The sequence below is a fragment of the Tyto alba genome, unplaced genomic scaffold (genome assembly GCF_018691265.1).
Source record: "Tyto alba isolate M040663 unplaced genomic scaffold, T.alba_DEE_v4.0 Super-Scaffold_16, whole genome shotgun sequence".
NCBI classification, from domain to species: Eukaryota; Metazoa; Chordata; class Aves; order Strigiformes; family Tytonidae; genus Tyto; species Tyto alba.
The window spans coordinates 33,721,697-33,732,788 of record NW_024881278.1 but is presented as its reverse complement, the minus strand read 5'-3'; the positions used below and the strand labels follow the sequence as shown (position 1 = coordinate 33,732,788).

The 11,092-nt window shown below is 56.5% G+C and overlaps 1 protein-coding gene across 1 annotated transcript in view; it reads left to right on the top strand.

Moving 5' to 3' along the window:
* Positions 1-11,092, top strand: part of PTK7 (protein tyrosine kinase 7 (inactive)) — a 39,155-nt gene continuing 28,063 nt past the window's right edge. The window contains exon 1 of the mRNA XM_042789611.1: positions 1-114. Coding sequence (XP_042645545.1) covers positions 84-114 — 31 coding nt within the window. The 5' untranslated portion in view covers positions 1-83. The remainder of the gene's footprint in view (positions 115-11,092) is intronic.

Sequence of the window (11,092 nt, the reverse complement as noted above, 5' to 3'; positions counted from 1 at the left end):
AAGCCCCGCCCGGCCGCGCGGGGCGGGGCGGGGCGGTGGCGGCATGGCCAGGGGCTGGGGGGCGCCTTGAGCCGGCGCGGAGGATGGCGGCGGTGCGGGCGCTCCTGGTGCTGGGTGAGTTGCGGGCGGGGCCGGGCTCCTCACCCTGTACCCCCCCCCCAAAAAAAAAAACCAACAAAAAAAAAAAAATCCGCGGGGGATGCGGATCCGATGGGGGGGGGGGTAGCCCTGGTCCTTCCCCCCCCCCCTCCACGATTCCCGGTGATTCGACCACCCGTTGTGCGGCGGGAGTCGCCCCCCCCCCCCCCCCCCGGTACGGGGGAGCGCCGTGATTCAAGGAACGGGGGGGTGCAAAAACGCGCCAGGCATTTGCCGCTTGGAGCAACCCCCCCCCCCCCCCAAATCTCTCAGGGGCTCGGCCCCGTGGTTGCGGGCTGACACCGAAAAGGCCTTTTGCGTGGAGCAGCAGCGGGTGGGTTGGTTGGTTTGGATTTTTTCCACACACACCCCCACCCCCCCCGCGTGAAATCCGAGCCCGTCATAACTGGGAGGAAAAAAAAAAAAAAAAAGAAAGAAAGAAAAAAAAAAAAAAAACACAACAAAAAAACAACCCGCAGCCGGCTCCCACCCGTGGAAACTGTCTCATTCCGCCCCCCCCCCGCCCCATCGTGCCACCCTCCGTGCAGCGACACCCGTCCTCCGCGGTGGCACGGAGGCTTTCGAGGGGCAGCTGGTTGATTTTGATTTTTTGATTTTTATTTTTTTTTTATTTTTTTTTTTTTCCCCCCCCGGCCGCCGCTCTTCCCAGCCTTCCATTCCAACCACCAGGCCCAAACCCCCCTCCCCTCGCTGGGGCTGCACCGTGTTTCTCCCTGTTGGCCTCCGAAGCGCCATTTTCCTCGCCTGAGGAACCCGGGATTTTGGCTGGGGCACAACACCCACGGGGGCTGTGAGCTGGTTTCCAGCCTGGCTTTGAAGCACCCCACGTCTCCCCCACGCCGCTTTATTTCTAACACAACCCCCCCCCCCCCCCCCCAACTCAACCTCTTCAGTTGAAAATCCTGCGCGTCGCTTGTGGTCCCCTCCTGCGTTAACAGCGCTCGACCGTTGTAGTTTGCTTCGCGTTTTTTCGGCTGCGAAACCAAGAGCAGCCTTACCCTAACGCCTGGGGAGGATGCTGCCTCCCAGGGAAAGGTATTTATGGCACTGCTGCTCCTCACAAGCCTGGAGCTGTGGCTGAGCCCCGCTGCCAGGCTGCGAGCGATGGCCGGTTTGCAGCCGGCAAGCGCGAAAAAGCCGCCCCTGGCCGGTGAGCACCACGATTGCCAGTCGGCTCCTCGCAGGAGGAGGGAGCGCTCGCTTTGCTGGGGCTCTTGGTTGGAGCCCCCCCGAGGTCCCGTGGGCTTGCCACGGCGTTCACCCCCCCGTCTGGCACAGCTGGGGCGCGCGGGGAGGGCTGGCTGCCGCCTCTCCTGGCAGCATGCTTCCCCCTCTTCAATTGCTGGAGTTTCTGCCCTGCTCCGAGCGTGTACTCTCATCCTTGTTTCGCTTGCTCAGCAGGACCGTGTCCTAAAGCACTGGGAGGAACGTGCTGCTGCCTGGCTGACGGACGCCGTTAAAAAAAAAAAAAAAAAAAAAAAAAAATTCTTAGACACCCTCAGTGTGGCCAAAACTTACAGTTTGATTCTAGTTCTTAGGGGCTGGTGGTAAGTTTTGCGGGTTGCAGGGCAGTGTCTCCCTTTGCCTGTGGGTGCTCTTTGGAAAAAGGGCTGGGGAAGGGCCTGTGAGGCGTGGGGTGTCCGTGGCTCACCACGGGTCCTTTCTGCCATCCTCCTTTGCCACGTATGTGCTCCAGGAGTGCTCGATGCTCGGGCTGCCGGGCCCTGCTCCTCCGTTTCCGTTGCTCAGGGAAGCTGTGATCTTTCTGGCGGTGACACCGCCGCGTGCCAGATGTGTGCTGGCTTCTGCTGGAACGTGTGGTTGAAATGCTAGCAGAGGAAATATTTGCTGAGTCAGCTTTTTTTTTTTTTTCAAGCTAAAAAAAACCAAACCCAAAAGGTCTATTTTGTTCTGAAAGTGCCTCCGTGTCCTGTGTTGAGCTGTATGTTTCTGTATGGCAGTGCTTTTCTTGTGCTCAGTAGCAAGCCTGTTCTTAAAGAAGAAAGACTCTGAAAACAGGAGCAATCAGATCAGATCTGAGACTTTCTCTTGGGTTTAAAGGGTCCGGAATAAATTTCCAATAGTACGACTCGGGTGACTTTTGCTCTTTGAGCTGAAGCTGCCATCTGTTTTCCAGCAGCTCCGAGTCCTCTGCAGCCAGACCGAGTACTGTGATAGCTGATCTGAGCGAGCATCCCTTCAGCAGCTGAAAAGCTGTGCTTTTCGGCACGTTCCTGGGCTCTTTTGGGGCAAAGCGATGACAAGCCGATATCATTCTTTTCTTATAAAGCATGTGGTCCCCCTTGGGACTCAGCTGTGCTCAGGCAGACCTCTCGGCAGGATGTAGCCCCAACGTGGCAGAGGTTTCACAGGCACGGTGACTCCGTAGTCGTGGCCGTAGGCGCTTCTTTGTCTGTACAGTGGGTCCTGGACCACGGAGAGCAGGCGCCGGCCAGAGGGTTGTCGTGTTCTGCATCCTTTAGAGATGCCCTCTGATACCAGTCTTAATTGATGTGGAACGAGAGCATCTCTAAAGGCAGGTGGGTAGGAAACGAGTGGGAAGAGAAGAGCCTGGCTTTGGGGCAGCGGGCAAGAACGCAAGGGCGAGCCTGGCTGTAAGCAATAAGGCACTTAAAAGTGAGGCCTGCTTACAGGTATTTACCAGGGGAACTTTACACTAATATTTTTCTTCCCTTCATTGCAATTCTTCTGCTATTTGAGCTGCAAAGATCAAAGCTGTCTTCCAGCAAGCACACGTGGACTTAAGTAAATAGCTGGACCTACACCTCTCTCCGGTGCGTAAACACTCTTTCCTCTCTGAACGTTTTCAAGCGTAGCTCTCAGGCCTGGAATGCAAAATATTTCACATTAGCAGTGGGTGTTTCCACTGCTTTCGATATTTGGGAACTTGGAACAAATGCTTATTTAGCAGAAGATGAACTTGGGTACAAACGTGCTCTTTGTGAAGGCCGTTGCTGCTGTGGTGTTTGCAGGGAAATTCCCCTGAGGTGGGAGGACGTGCGATTGTTTGTCCAGACCCCAAGGAAACCGTTCCCCTTCTCCTGACGTGAGTGGCAGTCTCAGAGGCCGGGACAGGCAGCTCCTTGGAGGCCTGAAGGGCAGCGAGGATGACAAGATGCTTGGCAGATGCACAGAAGCCTTTTTCTTCCTGAGGATTTAAGTCGCGCGGGCTGCTGACATTGGGTTTTGGGGGTGAGTTTGCAGAAGCTGTGAACTAGCAGGGTGGATTTTGCTGTGTAAGTGAAAGAGGGAGCCGGACCAGTTCCCCTCCCCAGGCCCCCCCCCCCCTCCAGGTGAACACCTTTGGCTGGTCACGCCCGAGGTGGGAGAAGGGCAAATGTAATGTCTTTTATCAGAAATCCACTGTGTGTGAGGGGAAAGGGAGATGAAGAAATGACGGTTTGACGATTGGTAACGTGTCGGTTCTTGGGCGTCAGCGTGCGTTTCGGTGCCGTGCTGGGCGGCCGGTTTCTGTGTCTTGCTCCTTGCCCGGAGGATGCTGGGACGCAGCATCCGAGAGCTGTTTGTAAATGCCTTTAGTCTGTTAGAAAAGCAGATGTTAACGTTGCACAGCGGGGCTAAAGGGCTGTGCTGTGCACGAAGCGTGCCTGCTGTGCCAGCCTGCCTGGAAGAAGCGATCCCACTGCTGAGCACGGAAGGATTTGTTCTCTGAGAGAGACCTGGCAGGGAGCAGATAGGGATGCTGCAGGTTTTCGGGCTTTTCATCCGGCTGCCTGCTAGGGCAGGGGTTGCTCGCTGTGGTTGGGAGGCTCTGCACGTGGTTCACGTCTCGTTCCTGATGTCCTTGTGAGCTTCCAGCAGTCCAGGCACGTTGCGCGCCTCGAGAGGTTGTTCAGGGGGAGCGCGAGGAAGACGGGAGACCGTGGGGGCTTTTAGAAGCTGTTTGCTCACTTCCTAGTGTCCAAGCTGTGGGACGGCAGCGTAAGAAAGCAAGCACGCGGCCTTTTGATTCTGGAGGATGTGGCCTGGCCAAGGGTCCTGCAATTCCAGCTCCTCCATCCTACCCGACCCTGTCAGGACCCGCTGTGCTGGTTGTGCCGAGGAGCTGTCAGCTCTCCCTTTGTCTCTCCTCTTCCTTGCCTGTTGCAGGGGCATCTGGTCCAGGGGCTGCTTTCCGGCGTGGTTGTTGGGTGCTGTGTGAGGGGTGCGGTGTCCCCTCACCTCTCATGTCACGCAGTGCCAGCCGATCCACCTTGCGTTGTAATGGGAGCTGTTGCTATTGCAGTTGGGGTTGGGCCAGACAGCTGGTGCCCCCGAACAAAAAAGGGCCAGATTTGAAGGATCGTCGTGAGGAAGACCCTCTCCTGTTTCGCCTTTCCTGTGCCTTCTGACCTTACCGCTGTGCGGGCGGTGGGAAGGAAGCAGAGCTTGCAAGGCACGTCTTTATAGGGGTGTAGGTTGGTTTGGGAGCTAGACCAGAGCGCAACAGAGTCTTTGCAGGATGCTCACGAGTGTCTGCAGTCTGAAGGAGCGGAGCACTGGAAGGAATAGTCGTCTGGGGTTCCCTCTGGGTGTTCTCCTCCAGGGGAGGTGAGCAGGGAGTGGTTGTAGTGAAGCTCCTGTGGGCTCTCGAGGTTGGAGGCGTTAAGCAGCTGCAGCTCTTCCAGGTCCATGCTGTGTGCCTGGGGGTCTGGGTGCTGCTTGAGTTCGGGCTGAATTAGAGACCTGTCCGATGTTTCTCCTCGCCTCTGCCTGCTTTGGCACGTTGCAGCGTGGTGAGGATGAGCCCATGCCACCCCGTCAAGGCAGGGACTCCATTTCGGGTCATTCCTTTGTCCTGGGGAAATACTTGGCATCAAGCGCTCTTCTCCCGTGTTTACCTGTGTCTCCTTTTAATCTGCGCAGCCCCTGCCGAGTAGCTGTGTAAGATCTTCAAGCCAAACACAAGTGGTCTTTGTTTCAAAGCATCAATTTGTGTTGGCAGCCAGGTCTGCAGCGCATGTGCTTTTCATTGACTGCTGCCTCAGCTCCATTCCTCACTCTTGCCAGCTTTTTTTTTTTTTTTTTTTTTTTTTTTTTTTTTTTTTTAAATTTAGTACAAAAATGTTTTTCCTGAGCTTAAAAGGCTGAGCCGTACAGTACTTCTAGTCTTAATTTAAGCCTTGCCTTTTTCAGGGAAGCAATCTCTGTGCACAGAACAGACTGCTTTCCTCTCCTCTGAGAGGTAGCTAATATGTGCTGTCTGATCAGCAGGGAGAGAGGTGAGGAGGACTTCAGAGTGGTTTGCAAGCTTCTGAAAGCCTGGTCTGTGTGCCTGGAATGAGGAGTTTTGGTGTGCCGGCCCATCTCGGACCATTTCTGAGCCTGCTTGTCTTAGAGCACTTTGGGAAGGTTGACGGGTAGGTGCTTTTGTGGATACTCTTGGCAGACAGTTACTGTCTGGGACTGCTCCTTTGATTTGGTCAGCTTTCAGAAAATCCATCCTCTGTTATCAGATTTTGACCCTCTGAAGTTGTTCTGCAAGGAAAACGCTTTTTAATCGAAAATCCCAGGTGAGGCCCGGGTCACTGCGTTCCTGCTGATAGCGAACAGATGGATGCTGAGGTGTCCGGGTGCCCCAGAGAGCGTGAAAACTGGCCGGATCCAACCACAGAATTCAGACTGGGATTTGCCAGGGCGGAACGTCGCCGCGATGAGTATTGAGGGACTCCCTGTCCCCCGGCACAGCAGGTGCACACAAATTGTGGGTCTGGAGGGGAGACATGGCTGTTTATAGCTGACGATTCCTCGCGTGAGATGGGGCGTGCTGATGGGACACCGGTGGCCTGTCTTCTCCTTGTCAAACCGAGCTCCAGCTGGGGTGTGCGCCGGGCCCCCGAGTGTGTGGGAATTGAATCCACCACCGGGTCAGATGGTCTGGACCTCGGTGAGGTTGGGATGTCTCGGATCGGTCTTCGTATTGTGCAGGATGACGAATGAGGAAAACCGATACGAGCAGACCCGTGTCTGGAAAGGGAGAATGTTGCAGGCTGGGAGGAGGCAGCGACGCACACGGAGTTGCTGCCTGTGCTGGGAGCTGGTGCAGGAAGAGGCTGGGGTTTAAGGGAGGGAGTATCAGGAGCCTACTTGTATTTCAGCCCCTGGTTGACATACGTTCAGTTCCTAGGTGACTTCTGTCCTGGACCAGCGGAGTGCCCGTCAGCGCTTCACACCCGGACCTCAGTGCTAATGACAAGATACCGGTTTTCAGGGTAGCTCTAAGGTGACAGGCTTTGCCTCTCCTGGGATGCCGTTGTGAAATGAGCCTTGTGCTACCGTCGGGGTTTTACGCCTGGGTGCAGCTCGGGCCGCCCTGAAAAGCAGCCAAGACAGCACCCTGGTGCTGTCCATACGGGCACGCGGGCAAGTTAACTCTGTCCTCCGTCCCCGGAGCCGTGGCGTGGGGAGGCCAGGCCCCACGCGTGCTGCAGATGAGAGGCTCATGTGCCCCTGGGCAGCTCTGTGCGGGGTTGTCCTTGCTCTAGGACGTGATGCTGGCACGAGATAGGCACGGTGTTGCTTCAGACCAGCTATAAACTCTCCCTCGTGACGGTTGCTCCTTGGCCTCTCTAGGAGCACAAAGGAAGCCTTTGATTCCAAAACATCCAGTGACTCTCCGAATGGTTCAAGGCAGGACAAGCTGTGGCTTGCAAGTGCCTTTATTGCTCTCCACGCCGTGTGCTTTGGTGTGTGTCCTGGCTCTGCTGGAGAGGCACGTCGCCTGCATGGCGCAGAGATGCTCCGTGGCGCTGGCTCTGCTGAAGTTGCTGGCGGTGTCTGTGTCAGTGGGAAGCTTTCAAGAGAGGAAAGGTTAGGGTTTTTGTCCCTCCCCACAAAGACGAGATCAGAGAAGATAAAACCAGACGGTCTTGTGGGGTGCCACACAGGGCAGTGCATCCAGCTCTCCCAAACCATCCCTGGGAGCACAGACGGGTTCGTGCGGCTGCGGACGGGTCGTGCAGTTGCCTCTGCAGCTGCCCTGAAGAGGGGCCAGCGTTGAAAGTCTCCTCAAGCAGTTGAAGAACGGTGCAAATTGTCTCGGGCCAAAGAAAAGAGAACTTGCTGTGGGTTACCTGGCATCCCTCTCTGTTCCTATCCCTCCGTGCTGCCTGCGGTGAACCCGGGGAGCCGCCTGAGAGAGCACCTGGTAGGTGCCGCCGGAGCGGCCGGTTCCGCGGGCTGAGCCTCCTTCGGTAGCAGCGAGGTGGTGGGATGTCAGCCGATTGCCTGGACATCACTCTGTCCTCCAGCCAGGTTTGAGCAGATGGTTACCCACCCTATTCCAAGCAAAAGCTGAGCTCCGAAGGCCATTTTTCTCCTGCCGAGTTAGCTCCTGATGGCTCTCCCTGCATGTTGCGTGCGCTTGCAGCCTTCAGACGTGTACGTGGAGGAGCTGCTTGCTGGGGCCTCGCCTGGCACAGCAGCATTGATCCTTCTGCCCGGGTCCTGCCTCTGGCTTGCTGCCTTGTTGCTCTGGCTCAGGTGCCGCTGTTCCTTTGGCGTTTGTGCCTCCTGTCTCCCCTTTTCCTGGTTCCTCTTCTGTACCCAGACCCCCTCCTCCATGGCATGCCACATGTCCCCTTCTCAGACTTTTCCCGTTGCTCGGCTTCTCTCCGATGCCAGGCCTTGAGCACTGCTGTTTTGCCAGGTATGGCTGTGGCTTCCTTACCCCCATCTTGAGATTGCTCCTGTCTCCTTGAGCCAGGCTTCCACGACAGATGGTGAGAAATCAGCGCAGAGCTGGGGCAGGGCTGCTGGGATGTTCAGGTGGTTCTTGGAAATCAGAGGCTTTTTTGATAAGGATCCCTCCACTCAGCTAAGGAGGAGTCTCAAAACCACGTGGCCTAAAGCAAAAACCATCAGTGTGAATGGTTAATATTTTAGCAGAAGCACCCAGGGAACAAGAGTGTCGTGCAGGGCATCCTGCAGTGTCACGCTGTGTTCCCGTGGCCTTGCTGGGGCTTGGCCTCTCCTCTCGCCGCTGGAGATGCTCTCCTGCGTGGCTCCTGTGCACACAAAGGTGTGCCTTGGGTTTGGTGGAGCGATCCACTTTACCTGGATTGCTGAGCAGCCACCGTGAGCAGCCAGGCACCTGCAGATATCTCAGCACAACTTCTTACTCTTCCAGGACCTGGCTGTTGGATGTCTCTTGCCGCTGTTTCTGTGCTTCCTCAGCCTTTGGTTGCTTAGGATGTCCCGGTGCTCTTCCCGCTGGTGGATTAGTGACTGATTGATAAGAATTGTTTGTTCTCCAGATACATTTGGAATCAGCCGTCCTGCCGCTATGGAGAAAAGCACTTGTTTTTCAAGGGGGTTTGGTTGGTACGAATTTCTGTCTCTGCGAGTCTTACACCCAGGCTTTTCTTTAATTTGTCACTGGAGCTTTGCATTAGATCTGCCCGTAGCAAGCGTTCTGCCTAGTTACCGACTTGTAAAAGTATTCCAGAAAGTGCCCTGCTTGCATATCCTTCCCACTCAGTGACTTTTCTCCATTTTTAGCTGAGAGATAATGTAGCAATGCCTGATGGAGAAGCTGCCTTTTAATTAATAATGCATGAGCAGAGCAAATATTAGCTTCTCTGTCTGCTTTCCTATTCTTGTGGCTTTTAATATAGATTCAGAAATGGCTCTAATGAAAACAATCAAGTAACTGTTCCTTTCTGTGCCCTCTTTGCTTTCAGAGGTGATACTGCAGGTCCAGCCTCCCTGGTGATGTTTTCCCCGGGCGGCAGGTACTGAGCTGGAGCTGGACAGCAGTGCTGCCCTGCCCAGCCAGAGACGGTGACCGTGGGAATGGGGCTGGGCTTCAGCTTTTCAGCACCGAAGCGAAGAAGGAGCCGGGTGAAATCTGTAGACCTGTAGGATGTAGTTGGAGACAGGTCTGGGGAGTGGTGGCTGATGCTTTGTAGCCGGGAGGAAGGCAGTGCCACGCAGACCGAAAATGGATGTGCAGGGCGCAGCTGGCAGGTTGGACTAGTGAAACACTCATGAGGGGTGACACAGGAATGAGACAAACCCAGAGGGAAGCCCTGGGCAACCAGTCCCTCCTCTGCAACCTTCAGATGCAGGCAGAGGTCAAAACCCAGCAGTGTAGAGCCCATATAAATCGGAAAGGCAGCCGTGCAGCTGGTGGAGTGAGGCCCCTTTCAGCTGTCTCCTCGATACCTTCTGGCCGCTCCGCTTGTCCCTGGCACTGCTGTATGCATGGGGCAATTTTTAGCTTTGCCTCGCACCGTGGTGGCTCCCAGGAAAAGCTGGTTCGTGTTGTCAGGAGCACCTCTCCTGGGAGCTTCTTCCCTTCCTATTGGGGGTGAACAAACAGGTCAAGCCTGCAGTACCTCGAGCAGCGAAGCGGGATGCTCTAGAGACTCGCCTCACCTGGAGCTGGACCCGCGGCCCGGCCCCTGATGTGGTGGTCTGTGTGGTAGCCCCCCCCGTTCCCTGTGCTTTTCCCTCGCTCCTGGGAAGGCAGAGAGGGGCTGGACGCATTCGGGCACACCTGAATCCCTGCAGCGGTTGCCGCGACGTCGGGTGCCGTTTTCAAGACCGTGGCACCGGGTGAACCATTTCTCCCATGAGCCGCAAGCTGTGTGGCGAACTTGGCCAGCTGCCTATTCCTGGCTTCGTGGCAAATCCGTCTGAGTCTCCACAAGCAAATAACGAAGGGAAACTTAGCTGTAAATACACTGTCGTGACTTCGAGAGAGGTTTAAAATATTTATCCCGGAGCAGGGCTTGGGAGATAAAAAAGCTCCCTGGCTGCTTCCTTGCGTGCAAGGCTCAGGAGTGCAGCTGTCCCTTTGTCCCCAGCTCTCAGTCCTCCTCGGGGCTGGAGGGTTTGCTTATCAGTGGGCTTGGGGTCCCTGTAGATGGTGTAAACACAGAGCTGTTGGCAAAACGCAGAGGGGGACGCCCAGGGTAACTTCTGCTGGTGTAGGTGCGAGTCCCTGACTCCCTCCTCTCTCCCCCGTCGGCCCCCCGCAGCTGCTGTCCTTGCTCTGTTGCTCTCGGGGTGTTTGTGGAGCTTGCTGGTGAGCCGGGTCTGCCTCGGGGTCTGCCAGAGAAGGTTGTAACCCTCCCAGCTGGGCCCCCCCCCCCCCCCCCCCCTCCCCAGAAAGCAGGATCTGCAAGACGTCCTCACCAAGCACATCGGAGAGCGAGCGCAGGCTTGGGTGGTACTGGGGAGGTTTTCCCCCTTCCCGTGGGTTTGGTAGCAGCAGTCAAAGAAGCAGCTGGCTCAAGCAGCTTCGGTGCCAGATCTGCTTCTTCCTCCACTAACTGGCTCGGGAGAGAGCAAGGAGGGCTCGCTGGCAGGAGTGTGCCGTGCCCAGTGCAGCCTTGAGTTGGGTGCTGACCCGACGGCCCCCGCTGCGTGGAGAGGGGCTGGCTCTGAGCAGCAGCCTTGTCTTCTCTAACGGTGCGCTGACGAAGCAGCTGGCTTTGCTTGGAGGCCTTGTGGGGATGCTCCTTCTCTTCTCGCTGCTTCCCTTGCCTTGGCCTCCTACTCCCCCCTCCTTCCCCCCGCCCCCTCTTTTGTCTCTGCTGCCTGAATTTCCATTCTCTGGGCCGGCTGGGGCTCCCGTTTGCTGAAGGGAAGCGCCAGGCAGCTTTATGGAGCTCGTTCTGGTTTTTCCCATCATCTCCTGGAATGGCGTTTCAGCTGGAACAGGAAAAACGCGAAGCCCTGGCCAGGGGCTCCCTGCACGCACACAGGGCTGCCGTGGAGGAATCCCTCTTGGCCGGGTCTTTTGGATTGTCAGGAGCTTACACCAGCCTTCCTCGGGCCCGAGGGAAGGGGCGTTGAGGATGTAGCGGCAAGCTCTTGTGTGATCCCTTGGGGGGTGCTGGCCCCAACGGCCGTGGGACGAGACCGTGGGACGAGTTCTCGGGCGCGCGAGGCGGCGGGTCTCGCC